Raw genomic sequence first — 20,735 nt, 5'->3', positions numbered from 1 at the left:
TGTGTTTCTAAAAGGCTGGTCCGATGGCAGTCTGAGCTCTTTTGAGTGGCCTGGGAGGAGGTCTGTGACTGTCCATTCATAGCTTTGCACAGGGACACACCCAGAGTAGAGAGCCTAGGAAAAGTGAGTGAAACGTCTCATGTCACACACATGGGGCCTGCAGTCCTCTCTGCTCCGGGCAGAGCTTGCCATCACCGAAGCCTGTAAAGCACTGTGATGAATTCTGCTTCGTTGGCTGTCCTTTTGCTGTTGTTCTAGAAAACAAATTAAAAAGTAAACATAGTGCCGCTGTACACCAGTGTGTTTGTATGGGAGGCGAGTGAGCTGCATTTGGGAGGGTTTCATGCTGTTTCTTTCATTCTGACACCAAATGTGAAAAAGGAATTTGTTCTTCGCTTCAAAGCCTTCCCGTGTCACAGGCAGTCACCCAGGCGCAGTTCCTGGGAGTCCAGGACGCCGTGCTCCTCAGCTCAGCTGCGTTCTGTGTGTCCACCTTCGCCTTCGGCTCTTCCCACCTGGTACCTAGTGCCTTCTGTGCCCCCCCGCGGTGCGCTAGGCACTGAGGGGTACAGGAAATGGAGACACAATTTCTAGCCACAAGGCACCCTGGGAATGAAGAGCCAGTGCTCAGCTTAATGGTAACACACAGACTCAGTATGGGAGTCGCCCAGCAGGAAGGGTGGGATCTGCCCAGAGAGTCGGGCCTTCACCCCAGGCCGGCGGGCAGGGGGGTTTTAGAACAGGGCTCCCTTCCTGGATGGTAGGGGCTGAGCTGCAGAAAGGAGGCAGGTTATTGCCGTGAGGGGAAGCCAGCTGAGCAGAGTGTGGAGGCGGCTATCCCCAGGCCTGCTTTTGGTCCCATAGACCCTTGTGCTATTTTGGTCTAGTGCAGGGGAGGGGCTAGAAGATGAGTTAGGAGAGAAGCATCATAGCCAGGAGTAAATGACCATGTTTGGCTGCAATCTCTTAGTTTTTGGATGCTCCCTGGGCAGCGGTTAGGACACCCATAACAGGAGCCTGACCCGTCCTCCCCACGTGCAGAAGACAAGCCTGTGCTGAGGCCTCATGCCCATGGGACAGTGCTGTGCTGGGCTGCACAGGCCTTAATTGTTTCTGGCATTCTGTCGCCTTTGTTCTTCCGCATTCAGGGCCAGCCGTGCTCTGGGCTGGAGGGAAGTGGGTGTTGGTTGGCCACAGAGTCTGACCTTTGCTCTTTTCTGCAGGAGGCTGCCGACCTGTCCTCCCTAAAGCCCAAGTTGGATGAGCTGGGCGTGCCCCTCTACGCCGTGGTGAAGGAGCAGGTCAGGACCGAAGTGAAGGACTTCCAGCCTTATTTCAAAGGAGAAATCTTCCTGGATGAAAAGGTGTGTCTGTGAGCCTGTGACGGACTGCAGGGGACTGTGCTAGGTGTGGAGAGCTTGGTACCAGAGGGTGTGTGGCCTGGAGCTGCAGGCTGGACTGGGCTCCCTGTCAGCTGCCCTGAACTTGCAGGGCCTTCCCAGCCTCTGAGCGGAGCCTGAGCGGACACTGAAAAGCTGTCCTCCCACGTGTTAATTGAGCGCTTCCTGAATTGTCACTTGGGAAAGGTTGCCTAGGAAGTGGCTGAAACTCCACTGGTTCTCCCCACCCGCAGGTGGGGGCCCAGCACAAGCCGCTGTCCCTTAATTCATTGCAGTCATATTTGTTTTCCCTCTGTCCTCCCCTCTACGAATGTGGGACTGAGTCACCCATCAGGCCCAGGAGCCCTGTAGTCTCTAGCAGTAGGTCAGAGTCAGGGCTGAACGCTGTGGGCCAGGCCCTCACGGCCAGTGCTCCTGGGGAGGTGTGTGTGTGTGTGTGTGTGTGTGTGTGTGTGTGTGTGTGTGTGTGTGTTGGGGACACAAACCAGCAGGCTTTGAGTCTGAAAACCAGCGCCCTGCTGGGAGCCTGTGCCCCCTGGGGAAGGTGGGCAGCCAGGTACTCAGAGGGTCTGTCCTCCCTGCTACAGAAGAAGTTCTACGGCCCCCAGAAGCGGAAGATGATGTTCATGGGGTTCGTCCGGCTGGGCGTCTGGAGCAACTTCTTCCGGGCCCGGAGCGGAGGCTTCTCCGGAAACCTGGAAGGCGAAGGCTTCATCCTCGGAGGCGTTTTTGTGGTGGGATCAGGAAAGCAGGTAATGCCTGGGTCTGTAGGTGTCGGTGTCTGTGGGCCTGAGGCCCCGATGGGGGCAACTTTCCCTACTCAGCCTCCCGGAAAGCCGGGCCATGAGGAAGGGAGAGGAATTGCCGTTTATCATAGATCTCACGCCTCACAGTTCGCAGGCGAGGGAGTGGCCTCCGGGGCCTGAGCCAGGCGTTGTGAGGCTGAGTTCTGCTTTCTGTGCCTGAACAAAAGCATAGGTTTCCCTGTCGAGAATGCACTTCTTTGTGGTATTCCCAGGTCCACAAGGGTGGACAGTGGAGAAAGGGAAGGAGAAAGGATTCAAACAGACCTGATAAGGGGAAGTAGCAAGGAGATGGGGGAAGACACCGCTTCCCGCTGTGGGGTCCTGGGGGCAGAGCCGCCCCTCGCGGGTAATGTGCTCACCGCACAGGTCTCTCAGGCCCTGACTGTGAGGGTCCAGAGTAGCTCAGGGGCATGTGTGGGGAGATGAGGTCTCTGTGGGCCCTGGAGGGAGGCAGGTGGGTGAGTGCTCCATGTCAGACCTTCGGCAGCCTCGAGCTGTGGTGTTTCCCCTGCACCAGAGGGCAGTGCCCGCAGCGGCCAGGAGGACGCAGAGCAGGGAGGGCATAACATGGGTGCAGGCTCGAAGGCCTGGCAGAACCTGGAGACGGGGCTTGACTTCAGCCTGGTCTCCGACACCCTTAGCATGGCATTAACTCGTGGCCTCATCTGCCTTGGCGGACCTCACAGCTAACACTGATAATTCACAGTACTTTTCCTAATTTGGGAGGAATAAAAGCAAATGGGAATAGAAATATTTTCATTTCTAATCCCTCCTTTAAAGCTTGGTAACTGCTGTTGCTGGTCTGAATTAGAATCTGGTGTGAGTTGGTGTCCGATTTAACATAAACCTATTTGCTGACTTGCTGCCAATACCAGAATGTCGTGGTGCCATGGCTGCCAGAGAGGGACTGACTCCTTCCTGGGGCTCCGCTCTCCTGTCTTCACAGCCCGGCTGGGGCGTTAGGTGTGCTTGTTCCCACCCACGTGTCAGGAAACGGCCCCGAGACGTGAGCCCAGGCAGCAGCGTGCAGCTAGTCAGGGGTGCGGTGGAAATGAGACTCGGGACTCCGTCTGCCCTGCCCCGCACCTGCCCGTCCCTCACCGCAGCCTCCCTTTGGCAGTGCTTCCCGAAGGCCCTTCCGATGCCCTCACACTTGGGCTGCCCACCTCCTCAGAGGATGGCTCCGCCTCTGCCCACTCTGGCCCTCTGGGGTTCCTTCCCCACCCTCCCTCCTTCCCTCGGCCCCGGGGCAGGGCTTGGCTCACCTGCCAGCCTTCTCTTGCCTGGCGGTGACTCACGGGGTGCTCACGGGCTCCCCATTCCTGGCTGGCGTGCCCCTGGAGTTGCTAGGCGTGGTGTTTGGCTTTGTTGGTGCTCCCTGGAGCTCCCGCCTCCTTCCTTCCTGCTGGAAGCTGAGGGGCTGGAAGCTGACGGCTGGCCGAACCTCGGGACTGGCCTCCAGGTTCCCTCGGGCAGAGCTCTGCAGACCCTCTGTGCCGGGTGCCTCCGTGGGGTGTCCTTTGTAATCATCCTTAAAGCATAATTACTTTAAAGAAGGAATGTGTTTCCCACATATACAGTTTGAAAACGAAACAGCGTAAGGTAGGGAGAGCGTCCTCTATGCTCGGCCTCCACCGAGAACCTGCTGGGACAGAGCGGAGCTGAGCGGCCTTTTGTTCTGTTGTTTTCAGAAGGTGGTTTCTTACTAAACCAGATGTTGTTCTTCACCTGACGGTGGGTCATGAACATTCCCCATGTCATGTATGCCCCTCCGCAGCCCTGCAGTGTCTCATCCTGCTTTGCTGGCAAGTAGATAGTTTCCTGGTCAGCTTCCCTGGGTCACCTGTGTGCCGGGAAATACCCTTGCGAGTTTGACATGCTTGGAGGGGTCTTTATAAACAATGGCACAACGAACATATTTACAACTGTTTACTTTTTAAATTTAAGATGAGTTTCCAGATGTCATGTCATGGGTCAAAGAACGCTTAACAAGGATGCCTTGCTTCTGACCTCAAACACATTATTTTATCTTTCTTACCACTTCGTGGAACTGTGGGGTACCCTGTGTCTTAGTGCATTTTCCATCCCAGCATCGGAAGGAAGGGCCCGTTTCTTAGGAAAACTTACGTGAAGAGAGGGCCTCTTTTCAGATGGTCAGTCAGCACCTGCCAGGGGCTGACCTCTGAGCTCCGCTCCCATACTTTCGGGCTCTTTCCGTTCTCTTGGCCTGGCACGTTCTTTTACCTCACCTCTCCCTGTGGGCATCCTGGTGACTCTCCTGCTTTACCTGGGAAGTCTTCCCTGATCGCTCAATGAGATGTGATCGCCTGATGACTTCCCACTCCCGGAGGCTACGGTACAGTCCAGACATTGTGACCTGGCTGTCCCCTGACCCGCCCCCGAGGGCTGAATCCTCAGGGGAAAGAGCCAGCCTGATTCGGCCTCTGTCCCTTGCTGCCCGAGCACAGGGCTTAACAGACAGCTGCCGCACCGCATGGTGTCATGAATGAACGACTCGGAATGAGGACTGATGTTCCCTCTCCTTTCCTTCCAGGGCATTCTTCTTGAGCACCGAGAAAAGGAATTTGGAGATAAAGTAAACCTAGTGTCTGTTCTGGAAGCTGCTAAGAAGATCAAACCACAGACTTCAGCTCAGGGATAACTAGGGGCTCAACTGTGTCCCCAGGATGTCCGGTTTCCACTCGTGCCACTTAGGCCATCTTCTTAGTCTAGATCATTATTTGGTTTAACTGTGCTCTGTTTAGTAAGACAAAATAGGCCCCAATAACACTGATAACCTAAGATCTGAGTAAGGGGTATTTCAGCTAAAACCTGGAAAACACGAGGCTTAAAATTGGCTGGAGCACCACATTACAAACGTATATGGTGTTTGAGGTGCTGTTATTTGAAATGAGTTTACTTTCATGTCTTTAAAAATCTAGGGAAATTTGGTGATTGACTAGAAGATTAAGGATAGAAGGCTTTTGGCTTGTGTGTTTTCTATAATGACTTGTTAAATAACGTTAAAGTAATAACATAAAGGAACTGACGTGCTCTGGATGGCTTAATAAAGGTAGATCATAAAATGAAATCTGTTTTTTGTCTTCCTTTCTAACCTCAGAGGTTTGTTTTTCTAGAAGAAATGATCATCTCTGGCTTTAGTAAAATTATGCAGCAGAAATTGCCTGTAATACAAGTTTTTCTGATGAAGCCAACAATAAAAAGATTTACCGTAACGATGGCTGAATTTACATCGCCCGTGCCAAAGACAGTGGATGTGAAAAATCAGCATTTCCGCTTGTATGGGGTTGAGGTGGCTGGTTCAGGGTTCAGGCGGTGACTGGTCTGACTTCATGTGGTGGCAGCGGTGTGTGTACACAGGCCTGAGAGGGGCTGGGCTCCTGAGCCTCCAGGGCACACTCTTCAGGACTTCACCTGGGTCATACGGTGACTCATCCCCCAGGAGCTGGGGCCCCTGGGACTCCAGCTACTGAAAGGATAGCTCAGATGAGAATTCTGTGGTGCCTGGGCGACCCTTGATTCTGAAATGGCTCTCTTGCAGCTAAAAAAGAGTCGACCCTGTGAGGACGTTGCCGCAATGGATGCATAAGGGAAACCTTGTTATCATCTCCCTCTCCAGCTGTTTTACTCCTGCGACCTCCAGCAGTGGGTCTTCCTTCTCTGACTGGTGTGGCGTTGTGCAAAGAGCAGCACATCGAGCTGTGAAATGGGCTCACGCTCTAGTTTAACTGTGGGACTTTGAGCAAAGCTCTGGCCCTCAGCTCCCTCACTGGTAAAAGGAGCATCAGCATTCCTGTCTACCAGCAGGGCTGTTGGTTAAAGTCATTGAGGGGATGATAAATACTGTGAGACAGTGCTGCTCAGACCTTGCTGTACATGCAGATCACCTAAGGGGCTTGTTAACATGGCGACGGTAAGAAAAAGCCAGCCCCTGGTTCAAGGCAGTGAAGGCAGGTTTTCTTCAGTAATGGGAGCAAAGGAGAGGCCTCTATAGAACAGTGCGGCTGGGCTCTGCGCAGAGGTGATGCAGTTTTAAGGGAGAATGAAGGCGTGGGGAGGAGACACGCAGGGGCTCACACAGAGTCGGGGAGGTGGGAAGTCACAGAAAGCAGGCTGGGGGTTGCTCCATGTGATCAGGCCATCTGTCTGCTAACTGGCCGTCACCCTAGGCCTCTCCCTCCCACAGAGAGGGGGTTGGGCCCTATCTGTTCTGATGATTGCATTTCAAAGGGATGGCTCCCAGTCCCTGAGAAAGACACTCCTGGGTTTCAGGCGATACAGACTGACACATCTCAGAGACAGAGAGGATTCACAATTGTAAATTTTTTAAATGAATTCTCTTAAGAAAAGGGAGGTCAGAGACCTACAGTCAGGTGTTTGGCTTGAACAAGCCAAGTTCTCTTGCCAGCCTTGAGCTTTCCCAGGCCAGGGACTGGGGGGGCGGGGGGGGGGGGGGGGCTGGGTCGCGCCAGGGAACAGCCTTGGGCTGCTTTGTGAAGTCTAGTGTAGGAGGTGGGCGAAGCCATTTGTGCCGCAAGTTTCACAGTTAAGACGAGTTTCTGCATTTCTAACAGGCTCCAGGGGATGCTGACGGTCTGCTGGTCTAAGGCTCACACTTTGAGAAAGGGAATCTCATTGACCCTACAGATCAAAGACAATGTCTGTGGGCTTTGGGCTTGAAGCTTCAGCAAGTCTCTGACAAGCATTGACAGGTTCCTTTTCCTTTATCTGATAAACAGATTGAGAACCTGAAATAACGCAAAATACCAGGAGAATGCAAGAGAGTCTTTGCTGAAAAGCCAAAGGTTCTCAATTTGGTACACAGTGGTACCACCTGGGGATGGATGTTTACAAAAATCCTGCCAAGGCCACACCCACAGGTCCATTCAATCAGCATCTGGGATGAGACCCAGGCAACAATATCTCAAAGCCGGGTGCTCCAGCGTACAGACAAGGCTGAGAACCATCCTAAAAGAACTCAGCGTCAAGTTTGCTATGCCAGAGCTCCCACCTCAACTTACCCAGAACTAGGCTGCTCCCAATAATCTCTGATGAGTTTTGGAAAATAGTCGTTAGGTGACAAGGGTCAGGGATGGTGTAGACATGGATGTGGAGGGATCCCGGTCTGGAGCTGGACCTTTAAAATAGAGACTATTTGGTTGGGTGCAGAGGTCATTCCAGGCAGGATCGAGGCCCTGAGCCAGGATATGGCTGGAGGGGGATAACAGAGATATGGATGGGAGAACAGGGAGGATCCCAGTACACTGAGTTCTCGAAAGCAGTGTCCTTTTCTCATGCAGGACTATTGTAAAGTTAAAAACAAACACCAATTTACTAAGTGGGAAAAAGCAGTTCTCTGGCTACTTTATTTTTTAAAATGTATTTTTATTGATTTCAGAGAGGAAGGGAGAGACAGAAACATCAATGATGAGATAGAATCATTGATTGATTGCCTCCTGCACGTCCCACACTGGGGATCGAGCTCACAACCCCGGGCACGTGCCCTGACTGGGAATCGAACCATGACCTCCTGGTTCATAGGTTGATGTTCAACCACTGAGCCCCGCGGCCCCGCAATTCTCTCTCATACTTTATTTCTCTTTTGCCAAAGCCAGGCATCCCTTTGGGGTGGGGTTGGGAAAGGAAGGTGAGCTGGGGGGAAGAGGCTGTAAGGGGTTGTGGTAGAAGAAATCAGAGGGTCCAACTGAACACTTCTCCTCAGCCCAGGCCACCTTCCCTCATTCTGTTACTAATGTCTCATGGGACAGGTAGGCATGTATGACTGAGTTTATGTTTGGGAGGGAAGGGGAAAGAAAAGTTGCCTTGTTCTGCCTTTCTAGGTTTAAAGGGGGACAGTCTTTTGTTCAGAAGGGATCCCTGGATTGGGGGGAGGGGGTGAGGATGATCCTTTCAAAGACATGCTCCTTTCCAGGTACCTCTGATCACCTTTCTGTGTAATCTAGTGATGGTCCAGGCTAACCCAACAAACTAATAAGAGTAGGAATCAATTTTTCCTATAATTCAGGATAAGCACAGGGAGTAATGCAGACAGGTTGGCCAGGGAGGACTTTTTCATAAAATGGACACTTGGGCAGAGACCTGGAAGCAGTAAGGAAGTGGGTCTTATGAATTTTTTTTTTAATATATTTTATTGATTTTTTACAGAGAGGAAGGGAGAGAGATAGAGAGTTAGAAACATCAATGAGAGAGAAACATCGATCAGCTGCCTCCTGCACATCTCCCACCGGGGATATGCCCGCAACCCAGGTACATGCCCTTGACCGGAATCGAACCTGGGACCTCTCAGTCCGCAGGCCGACGCTCTATCCACTGAGCCAAACCGGTTTTGGCAGGTCTTATGAATTTTGAAGGAATAATGTTCCAAGCAAAGGGAACAGCGGGTAGAAAGGCCCAGAGGTGGGGGTGGGATTGTTATATTCCAGGAACATTTTGAAGGGAGTGTGGCTCGAGCAACATGAGTGAGGAGCAGAGGTAGGAAGTAAGATGTGAAGTTGGTGAGATGGTAGATGCATACCATGTGGTCTGGCAGGCCATGTTCAGAACGGAATTTTACTGAGAGAGATGGGACTCCACGGGGGAGTCTGGCAAAGAGGAGCAGCCTGATTTGATTTACATTACTCTGACTGCTTTGAGACAATAGAGTGTAGAGATCGTAGGTTCCAACAGGGAGACCACTAGAGTGCTATTGCAATAATCCAGGTAAGAGATAGCAGGAGGTAGACCAGTAGGTAGCAGTGGAGGTGATGAGAAAGTCAGATGCTGGATATATGTGAAGGCAGAGCTAAGAGGATTTCCTGAATGATGAGATGTGGATGGCAGAGAAAGAAGAGTCAAGGATGACTGCAAGATTTGGGGCCTAAACAACTAATGGTGCATGAATTTTGCACTAAAGGGGAGCAGAAAATGATGGGGTAAAGGAAAGGTTTTAATGTGCTACAACAGTTACAATGAATATACTGGAGGTGTCTATCAATTCGGGGTGCATCAAAACAATGTTAGGGAAAAGAATAAGCTTAGAAATGGTACACTCGATACGATTTGCATGAAGTTTTAAGGCACGCACACAGTATTGTTTAGAGCTCCATGCATATGTGGTGAAGTGTAAAAACACATGGAATGATAAACAATGTACATCCAGGGTTGCGCATCATCTCTGGTTGCTTCACACTTAAAACTATTTCCCGGGCCAGGTCCTAGTCCAGTTAAACCAGAATCTCTGGGGATAAATCCAAGTGTCCATGTGTTTTGTAAAGCTCCCTAGGGCATTCTAGTATGGAGGCGGGGTGAAAAACCAATGCCTTAAATTGAGAAACAACTGTAAAGTCTTAGCGAAGCACAAGGAATTTCCCCTTTTATATTTAGGCCTTGGACAGAGTATGTGTTTTGGAGTTGGGCAAGAGACATAATTTTCATGTTCCAGCCAGGAAACATGAAGAAACTCTCCCAAGAGACAGATGAGCCCAGACTGTGGCCTTTGCATATCCAAGGAGCTCCTTGAAGAAACGGCTGATTGCAGGTTTGGGGCAGAAAATGTACAAGATGAGCCTGGAACATATTGTCGAACTAGATATTAAGTAAGTTCTTAAGACCACTGAAGGCTGGTAGAAAGAAAGGATCCAGGATCTACCTAGAAAAGCTTCTCTCTTGCTAAAGATGGGACAACTTGGACATCTTTAATTGCATTGGATTAAAACACATTGGATATGTTCAAATCCATGAGTTCAAAATGATCCTTTAAAAAAATATATTTGGATGATGTTAAAAACATCAACTCATTTTAAAACCTGGAAAATAAAGAAAAAGAAATAAGCATTTATCCTGCGTTTTTGTTACTTAAAAGTAACCAAAGAGTTGATGAGAGAAATTTCTCATCACAGAAGTCCTCTGAGCCTGTCTAGCCGTAGTTAGAATGGGAGAGGTCAAGGGGTGGCCAGTGGGAGGGGCCGAGTCCCTGGAAAGGCCTCTCTGGGTCTGTCCATTGGGCAGCTCCCTGCAGAGCTATTCTCCTGGCAGGTGATGCCTCTAACTCACTGCACTCTCCTCATCCAGCTAGATATGCTGGTCCCACTTCCTGCTCCAAATGCTCCTCTCGCACAGACTGTGTTGAAATCTTGGGCAGGAGCAGCTTTTTGATAAAGAGAAAAGAGCTCTGAACTAAGTCTCCAGAGCTGTGCCACCATGAACCTCTGGGCCAGTCTCTCTGTATTGTGTAGGTGCTGCTCTAGATTTGGTGGCCACAGGCCCTATAGTTTCTTCATCAGGACCAAACCTGGAGTCCAGATCTCGGTTCACATCTGGTGCTGTTGTTATTGAACCGACCCTCCTTGCCTCAATGGACTGGACATTCCAGGAAAGTAGGGACATGTTGGTCTTGTTCTTTCTTGTCTCCTTAGCACCCAGCACTGAGCCCCGCCCGCAATAACACAGCTTGGGTGGCAAAAGCAACCATAAGTAAAGTCAAAAGACCAACAAATAACTGGGAAACACATTGGCAACTCATACCACAAAGGGCTGCTTTTCCAAATACCAGCTCTTACAAAGCAAGAGAAGGATAATAGTGAGAATTCCAGCTTCCTGCCTGTCTGTATGAGGCTTGGAAGTTAACCCCTTCTCCTAACAACTAGTACAGAGGTGAACAAACTAGAAAATCAACAACTCTTAGATCTGTAAGAGAAGCGAGGAAACGGCAACCTGCTGTCCCCAAAGCTGGAGAGACCAACAGGCAAATACTGAGAACCACAACTTACCAAAGAGAAATCCATACGAGATACCTCTGTGAGTACCAGTCCCGGTGGGAACACCTGTAATTGATGAACTGCTGGGGGCTCGGTGTGGACAATTCCGAGAGTCAAGAATGCCAAGGGGACTAAGTCATAGGCAGACCCCACACTTTTTTGAGTTTTACCTCCAGAAGCTTGACCAGGTTCTCACAATATTAGAAAAAAATCGCCTCGTGCTTCTGGCAGGGGGAGAAGAAAAGCAAGTATTCTGAAATATGTGACTATGGACCGCTTGTGTGTGTGTGTGCGCGCGCGCCCCCCCCCCCCCCACACACACACACACTACTAAATTTTACCACCGTATTACTAAAGGACTACTAATGGCAATTCCTTTAACTCAGTACATCACGTCCAGCAATCAAGAAAAAAATGAAAAGTATACTAAAAGGCAAAAATATCATAGTTTGGAGCTTCCAGTCCAGATGGCAGAGTAGGTAAATGCTATGCTTGCATCTTCCCACAACCACCTCAAAATTACAACTAAACTACAGGACAACCACCATTCAGAACCACCTGAAATCTAGCTGAACAGAAGTCCTACGAATAAGGATATAAATAGGGGACAGAGTCTCTGAACAGGCTGGATTAAAATCGGGAAGACTATCTCGGCTGCAGACATCCCCCGTGAGAAGCCAGGCGTCCTAGCCCCGTACCGGGCCCCCAGTTCAGGGTTCCAGTGTCAGGAAGAGAAGTCCCCATAACTTCTGGCTGTGGAAACCAGTGGGGATTGTGGCTGAGTGAGACGGGCTCCTGGAGTCCCAGGTGTTCCTCTTAAAGGGACTGCTCACGGGCTTACTGGGACTCACTCGCCCTGAGACCCAGCACTGGGGCAGCAGCTCGAAAAGCACTAGGGACATATAAGGAAACACTGAATTGTTTGCATCAGCTTTCTCCCAGACAGAAGTGCAGGCAGAGACCATTGTTCCTTTGCTGAGCCCTCCCCACACCGAGCCAGCAGGCAGGTGCCATATCTGCATCTCCATCAAACTCGATAACATTGTTAGCCCTGCCCTGGCGATTCCCTGAGAACCTGCCCCACCCAAATTTGGGGCACACCCAAACCATTTCCACTGGCTTTTCCATATAGATGGTCTGTCTTGGCTCGTGCTACAGACTTTCCTAAAACTCCCGAACAAGCAGTATCTGGCCTCAGAGTGCCTTGTACCTCTTGCTAAGTGGCCCCAGGCCTGGCACTAGTGGCAGCCCACCTTGATTCACAGATTGGCCTCTCCTTCTCCAAGCCCAGCACAAGAAACAGACATGCAGATCACTTTGCAACTCATGCTGGGTGGCCCCGGACAGGCCACAGATGGTGGCTGACCTTGGCCTGCACCTCCAGGAAGGCCTGAGTGCCAGCACACCTGGTGAACAGCTTCAGAACATACTGAAGCACCACCTAATTGCCCCCACAAGCAACACACTCAAGGGGCAGACTCAGCAGGCACCAGAGCCTCATTGAAGCCAGCCCTGCTCCATGGAGTCAGCCTCTGCACAGCAGCTTCTCTACAGTGATAGTGATCAGTCATCAGTCATCACAGCTGAATGGCCTGGGGGTGAATCCCTCCCACTGACGTACCAACAGCAATCAAGGATCAACTACAACAGGAGGGTGTAACAGCCCACATGGGGATGGGGGTGGGGGGGTGGGGGGTGTGCGTCTGAAGTGCAAGCTCAGGTGACCAGGGAGGCTGTGGTGCGACTGAGCCCTACAGGGCACCTACTACATAAGGCCATTCTACCAAGACCAGGAGATGTAGCAGCTCTACCTAACACATAGAAACAAACACAAGGAGGTAGCCAAAATAAGGAGACAAAGAAACATCCCAAATGAAAGAACAGAACAAAACTCCAGAAAAAGTAATAAACAATCACCAGATGCGGAGTTCAAAACACTGGTTATAAGTATGCTCGATGAACTTAGGGAAAGTACATGAACTTAGGGAGAAATGCAACGAAGAGATAGGAAACATAAAGGTGATGATAAAAGCCGAAACAGGTTTGGCTCAGTGGATAGAGCGTCGGCCTGCGGACTGAAGGGTCCTGGGTTCGATTCCGGTCAGGGGCATGTGCCTGGGTTGCGGGCACATCCCCAGTGGGAGATGTGCAGGAGGTGGCTGATCAATGTTTCTCTCTCATTGATGTTTCTGACTCTCTGTCTTTCTCCCTTCCTCTCTGTGAAAAATCAATAAAATATATTTTTTAAAAAAATGATGATAAAAAAGAACCTGTCAGAAATGAGAAATACACTAACTCAAATGAAGAACATATTATATGGAATCAGCCATAGTATACTAGTAAAGCAGAGGATCAAATCAGTAATTTGGAAGGTAATTAAGCAGAAAACACTCAACCAGAACAGTAAAAAAAAAGAAAAAAGAATCCAAAGAAAATTAGGACAGTTTAAGGAGCCTCTGGGATAAATTCAAGCGAACCAAACATTCACATCATGGAGGTGCTGGAAGGAGAAGAGAGAAAGTAAGGGATTGAAAATCTATTTCAAAAAAATAATGACAGACAACTTCCCTAACCTGATGAAGGAAATAGACATACAAGTCTAGAAAATGCAGCATGCCAACAAGATGACCTCAAGAACCCCACACCAGATACATCATAATTAAAACACCAAAGGTTAAAAGCAAAGAGAGAATCTTAAAAGCAGCAAGAGAAAAGCATAACCTATAAGAGAGCTCCATAATTCTATTTTCTGATTTTTCAATAGAAACTTTGCAGGCCAGAAGGGATTGGCACAAAATATTCAAAATTATGAAAAGCAAGGGCTTACAACCAAGAGTATTCTATCCAGCCCAGCTATTATTTAGCATTAAAGGACTGAGAGGTTCTCAATAAGAAGAAGCTAAAATTTCATGACCACCAAGTCAGTATTACAAGAAACGTTAAAGGATCTTCTTAAAAAGAAGAAAAAAAGATAAAAATATAATAAAATGACAAGTACACATCAATCAACAATTACTTTATTATTTTTAAAATTGATTTTGAGAGAGAGAGAAACATTGATGTGAGAGAGAAACATTGATCAGTTGCCTCTTCATGTGCCCCAACCGGGAGTCAAACCCACCACTTTCGGTGTATGGAATGATGCTCCACCTAACTGAGCCACTCTGGTCAGGGCAACAATTACTTTAAATGCAAATGGTTAGTGCTCGCTTCGGCAGCACATATACTAAAATTGGAACGATACAGAGAAGATTAGCATGGCCCCTGCGCAATGATGACACGCAAATTCGTGAAGCGTTCCATATTTAAAAAAAAAAAAATGCTCTCATCAAAAGACAGGGTGGCGCCTGGCCAGTGTGGCTTAGTGGTTGAGCATCCAACCATGAACTGTGGCTCGCGAGCCACATGTGGCTCTTTGGCCCTTTGAGTGTGGCCACAAAGTTTCAATTGCACTGTACATGCGTGCCCACACGTGGTATTTTGTGGAAGAGCCACAATCAAGGAGCCGCAGTTTGCCAACCACTGAACTAGGAGGTCAGGGCACATGCCCAGGTTGCGTGCTTGATCCCCAGTAGGGGGCGTGCAAAGAGCAGCCAATTGATGATTCACTTTCATCATTGATGTTTCTAAGTCTCCCTCTTCCTCTCTCTGAAATCAATAAAAACATTTAAAAAAAATACATACAGTGGCTGAATGGATAACAAAACAAGACCCTTACTTACATATGCTGTCTACAAGAGACTCACTTCAGATTGAAAGACACACAGACTGAAAGTAAAGGGATGGAAAAAGATATATCAATGAAGTATGGTAGCAATCATCTCAGGTAGAAACTATAGTTTAACTATAACCCCGCTGTTTGGCTTCTGTACTTATTTGCTTTGTTTAACAATAGTTATTTTACTTTTCTGAATTATATAAATCACCCCATTCAATTAAATACCCTATTGATTGTAATGTGAAATCCCATTGGTAGTGGTCATACTGGGCTTAGAAAGCACATTTTCCTTTACCTGGGAAGTACAGCACAATTATCCCAAGGTCAGGAGGCTCCAGTTAACGTGTCCCTGTTGACTCAGTGTTCCGGAGACCCAAAAACTGTAATTTAGATAACATGCTTAAGTCTGACCAGGTTCCTTATTCCAGACCCGAGGGCTCTAGATAATGTTTCTGTCAATTCAGTGATCCGGAGACCCAAAACTATAATTTAGATAACATGCTGCTTCTGCTTCTATAAACTGCTTTTTTGCAAACCAGGTTCCTCATTCCAAACCCTGGGATGTAATCAATACCTTTGTGATCTTTGCCTATATAAATCTGGTGTTGGGGCTGGGGCGGGCACTATGAGATTTGGGAAATGCCCCCTCATAGTCCCAGATTGCAATAAATGTGACTCTTTAATTCGACTTCTTGAGGCGTCCTTCTGTGATTCTCAGGGCACATTACAACATCATGAAAATGGAAACAAACAAAAAAGGTTGAGGTAGCAATACTTATACCAGACAAAATAGACTTTAAAACAAAGGGTGTAACAAGATAAAGAAGGACCCAGCATTACCATTTCTTGGTATTTATACAAAGAAACTCAAAACTATAGAGAGTGCCTGAGAAGGCACATGGGCATTTCTTTAATTGTCAGCTGAATCCAGTGGCGTTTGGCAAAGCCACGCCCTGGAAACACAGGTCCTTTGCCAAAAGCTAAGAGTGTTGTCAGCTTGACCTTCAGCCCAGGTGCCAGGGGGTGGGTTTTATTATGTAAATCTAGCCAAGCACCAGGAATGAATAGACTCGGGCCCACCCAGAACTGACATTACAAGAATGCACATAATCTCCTTTGTCTTGACCTTTGGTGAAACTTCCTGGCGTTTGGGGTATAAAGTAAACAGGCTGTATTGGTGCTGGGTACCTGTCTCTCCATCAGAAGAGGGCAGCGGTTCCACCCGGTCCCAGCTTTTCCTTCCATCTCTGTGTCTGTCTTTTTCATATTCTCAATCCCCAGCCGCCCCTACTCAAAGAACCAGACCACTCTCTAGCTGCTCTGGATGCGGAAAAGAGAGAACCCTCAATACAAAACACTAAATTGAAAGATATATACATCCATATATTCATTGCAGCGTTATTTGTCATAGCCAAGATATGGAATCAACTTAAGTGTCCACTAATAGATAAATGGATAAAGAACAAGTGGTGCATCTATACAATGGACTATGACTCAGCCATAGAAAGAATGAAATCTTGCCATCTACAACAACATGGATAGACCTAGAGGGTACTGTGCTGAGTGAAATGCCAGGTAATTTCACTTAAATGTGGAATCTAAAAAAAAAAAAAGAAAAGAAAAAAAAAAGAACAAGCAGAACAAAAACAGACTAAAAAATACAGAGAATATTCTGATGGTTGGCAGAATGGTGGTGGGTTGGGGTAATGGGTAACACAGGGAAGGGATTAGGAAGTACAAATTGGTAGTGTGCTGGGCTGCATATCTGGCACTTCGGCCAGACAGGGCGCGCTGTGCTGTCTGTTCCTAAAACACATAGATAGGAAGGTACTGACATCAGGCCAGGCCTTGAGACATGGTCTCATGGCCCCTTCCCAGCACGCAGGCCTTCTTTCTCAGAAGGCCCGGAAGTCTCATTCCAAATCTGGGAGACAAAAGACTGGAGAAAGTATAAATAAAGAGAGTTGCCTCCATACTGGGGGCCCAGAATTTGAAAGACACATTTTTCTCTGGGCCTCCACAAAATTTAATAATAAAATGTAACTCTTGCAGTCAGCGCTGCAGTTCAGCCTCTGCTTCGGCAGGGTGCTGTTGTTGGGAGCCATTAGAGATATTGGCTTAGACAAAGCCATCTTAAGAATTATAAGTTTCTGGTTCCTCCAGAAACTCCTAATTACCAGAAACTACGTGTGTCCTGCGATTTGGCCAGCAGCTAAAGATAACCATCCTATTCCCTAAAGCAACTACCGCCACATAGGAGCCTGCTACAACCCTGCTGATAAGCTAATAGGCTTCTCCACTCCCCCACCCCCCCACCCCCCCCACCCCCGTCCCTAAAACAGTATATATCCTGCCATTGTGAGAATAAAGTGGGAGGCTTGATCAGGACTTGTCTTGCCTCCATTCCTTCGTGTCCCTTGTTTGTTTCATTCTCCTAGGGTGTCTCTTCGTTCCCCCGTTGTTGTCCCGCGGGTCGGGACGTGCTGTAACTGTAGTCAGCTGGCCAGCTTAATAAAGGCTCTTAAATTTAACTTCTGAGTCGGTGGTCTATCTCCCTGAGTGAACCCATAACAGTAGTTTTAGAATAGTCATGGGATGTAAAGTGTAACACAGGGAATGTAATCATTAATACTATAATAATGATGTATGGTGTCAGAGGAGTACTAGATTTATCAGGGTAATCACTTCCTGAGTTATATAAATATTATCTAATCATTGGTTTGTACACCTGAAACTAATATAATATTGTACATCTACTGTAATTGAATAATTAAAAATTATTTTTTAAAAAATCATAGTTTGAAGAGACAAAATGAGCATCAGAACCAGACTGAAATAAGGCAGGGATGTTGGAATGATCAGATTGGGGATTTAAAACAACTATGATTAATATGCTAAGGGATAGAATGGGTAAGTTCAGCAGCAGCAAGAGCGGATAGACAGTGAGCAGAGAGACAGAAATTCCAATAAAAAATAAATCAGAGCCCTGGCCACCGTTGCTTGGTAGATACGGCATCATACTGCACCCCGACATAGGTGAGAAAAAAATCTCCGAGCTGGAGGATATCTCAATAGAATCTTCCAAAACTGAAAAGCAAAGGAAAAAAGACTAAAAATAATAAAACAGAATATCCAAGAATTGTGGGACATCTAAATATTAGGTATAAGATGAATATGGGAATACCAAAAGGAGAAGGGAAAACAAAATAAATATTTGAAGCTGTAACGATTGTGAATTTTCCCCAATTAACGTCAGGTACCAAGCCATAGGACCAGGAAATCAAGACAATACTAAGCAGGATAGATGCAAAAGCAAAAAACACAAAACAAAACAGAAAGTGCATGTAGGTATATCATATTAAAATTCCAGATAAGATGAAAAATCTTGAAAAATCAGAGGAAAAACATTTTGCCTATAGAAGCCATGCAAACAAGACAAGAGTAGGGAATAATTTTTAAAGTGTTGCAGAAAAAAACAAAAAAAAACAAAAAAATAACCCACCAACTCAGAATTCTGTATCCTGTGAAATTGGCCTTCAAAAATGAAGGAGAAATAAAGACTTTCTCTGACAAACATAAATTGAGGAGCTTTGTTGCCAGTATATTTTCTTGGCAAGGAGTGTTAAGTGTCTTAGAGAGAAGCAAAATAATATAAGTCAGAAACTCAGATCTACATAAATAAAGGAAAAGCATCAAAGAAGGAATAAGAGAAGGCAAAATAGAAACTTTAAATTTTTTATTCTTCATTGATCTAAGTTCATCAAGTTTGTCAAAATAATAATAGCAACAATACACACAAACACACATATATACACACATATCTATGCTTATGTATGTTTAGGTATAAGTAAACTGAATGACAGCAATGAGACAATAGATGGGAGGGAGGATTTAGAATTATTTTATTGTTATAAGGTACTCACACTGCCCATGAAATAATATAGTGTTATTTGAAAGTAGACTTGGATTAGTTGGAAATGTATACTGCAAACACTAGGGAAACCACAATAAAGACAATAAATACAAACAAACAGTACCCACCCCACCCCACCCCCCCCCAAAAAGATAGCTGATACACTAAGAAAGGAGAGAAAATGGAATCACATAAAAGGCTCAGTTAAAATCACAAAAACAGCCCTGGTGGGTTTGGCTCAATGGATAGAGCGTCGGCCTATGGACTGAAGGGTTCAATTCTGATCAACGGCATGTACCTTGGTTGTGGGCACATCCCCGGTGGGAGGTGTGCAGGAGGCAGCTGATCAATGTTTCTCTCTCATGGATGTTTCTAACTCTCTATCCCTCTCCCTTCCTCTCTGTAAAAAAATCAATGAAATATATTTTTAAAAATGATAAAATAAAATCACAAAAAGAGAAAAAAAAAGTGGAAAACAAAAGTTGGAACCAAAAAAAAAGGCAACCAATAGAAGGCTACAACAAATATGGTAGGTAATAATCCAACTATATCAATAATCACTTTAAATGTCAATGGTCAAAATACACTAGTAAAAGACAGAGATTGTCACAGTTGATCAAAACCAATACCCAACTATATGTTATCTACAAGAAACTCACTTTAAATGTAAACATTCGTGAATATTAAAAGTTAATGGATGGAGAAAGATATATCATGCTAACACCAATCCAAAGGCAACAGAAGAGCTCTATTAATTTCAGACAGAGCAGACTTCAGAGCAAGGGAAGTTATCAGGAATAAAGATGGGCATTGCATAATGATAAAAGAATCAATTCTCCAAGAAGATAAAACATCTATTGTGTCACATGTGCCTAACAGCAAAGTACCAAAATACATGAGGCAAGCACTCAGACAGCAAGGAGAAACAGATGACTCCACTATTGTATTGGGACCGGATTCGTGCACCGGTGGGGTCCCTTGGCCTGGCCTGTAGGTATTGGGCCGAAACCAGCTCTTCGACATCCCCCAAGGGGTCCCGGATTGTGAGAGGGCAGTTCTTGGGTGATGCACCCCGGAATTGGGCTCCCTCCTCTCTGGTTCTGGGTGTGTCACCCATGAACTGCAGCTGCCAGGTCACTGCAGCTTGGCAGCTCCTGCATTGAGCATCTGCCCCCTGGTGGTCAGTACGCATCATAGCTACTGGTCGGCTGGTCAAATGGTCGGCCGATTGCTTAGGCTTTTATGTAGAGAGAATAGATAGATACTTCAACACCTGTCTATCAATAATAGACGGAACCAGCTGGAAGATCATCAGTAAGGACACAACTGAACGATTATCAAACAACTGGATATAATGGACAGTTATAGATGACTTCATCCAGTAGCAGTAGAATATATATTTTGCTCAAGCTCACATGAAACTAGAAGTCAATAACCCCAAAATAGCTAGAAATTTCAAAATACTTAGAGATTAAATGGTATACTTCTAAATAACACATGAGTAAAAGAAGAAATCGCGAGATAAATTTTAAAATAGTTTTAACTAGAAGAAAATAAAAATAGAACATCAAAATTTGTGAAATGCAGTGAAAGCAATGTTTGGAGGGCAATTTATAGCATTGAATGCATATGTTAGAAAAGAATAAAGATCTAAAATCTACCTTAGAAACTAGAAAAAGAAGAGCAAATTACATCTAAAATAAGCAGAAGAAGTAAAAATTAGACCAGAAATCAAGTAAAATTAAAACAGGAAATCAATAGAGAAAATCAGCTAAACCAAAAGTTGATTCTTTGAAAAGATCAATAAAATTTATTTAGCCAGGCTAAATGAGAGAGAGAGAGAGAGAGAGAGAGAGAGAGAGAGAGAGAACAGAAATAAAAGAGGTGACATTGCTATAGATCCCATGGACATTAAAAAGATAAGAAGGAAATACTAAGAACAACTCTATACCCACATATTTGATAACCTAGGTGAAATGGATCATTTCCACAAAAGACATAATCTGCCAAAACTCACCTAAGAATAAATAGACACTTTTAATAGGTCTGTATCTGTTAGAGTAACTGAATCAATAATTAATAACCTTCCAAAACAGAAAGTACAGGCAGACCCGGATGGGT

The 20,735-nt window shown here is 46.5% G+C and overlaps 1 protein-coding gene and 1 non-coding gene across 4 annotated transcripts in view; both read left to right on the top strand.

Moving 5' to 3' along the window:
* The window catches only part of PRXL2A (peroxiredoxin like 2A), a 30,233-nt gene extending 24,791 nt beyond the window's left edge, over positions 1–5,442 (top strand). For all 3 annotated transcript variants that reach the window (XM_059662189.1, XM_059662188.1, XM_059662187.1), the window contains exons 4-6: positions 1,224–1,364; positions 1,988–2,152; positions 4,761–5,442. In XM_059662189.1, the coding sequence (XP_059518172.1) occupies positions 1,224–1,364; positions 1,988–2,152; positions 4,761–4,868 (414 nt within the window). In that variant the 3' untranslated portion in view covers positions 4,869–5,442. The remainder of the gene's footprint in view (positions 1–1,223; positions 1,365–1,987; positions 2,153–4,760) is intronic.
* Positions 5,443–14,185: 8,743 nt separating this feature from the next.
* LOC132215074 (U6 spliceosomal RNA) lies at positions 14,186–14,292 on the top strand. Its single transcript, XR_009448429.1, has one exon. It is a non-coding gene; the product is annotated as a U6 spliceosomal RNA (small nuclear RNA).
* Positions 14,293–20,735: the final 6,443 nt, after the last annotated feature.

This window comes from Myotis daubentonii, chromosome 13 (genome assembly GCF_963259705.1).
Source record: "Myotis daubentonii chromosome 13, mMyoDau2.1, whole genome shotgun sequence".
Lineage (NCBI taxonomy): Eukaryota > Metazoa > Chordata > Mammalia > Chiroptera > Vespertilionidae > Myotis > Myotis daubentonii.
Note: the sequence above shows the minus strand (reverse complement) of the source record. Positions and strands in the feature narration are given on the sequence as shown.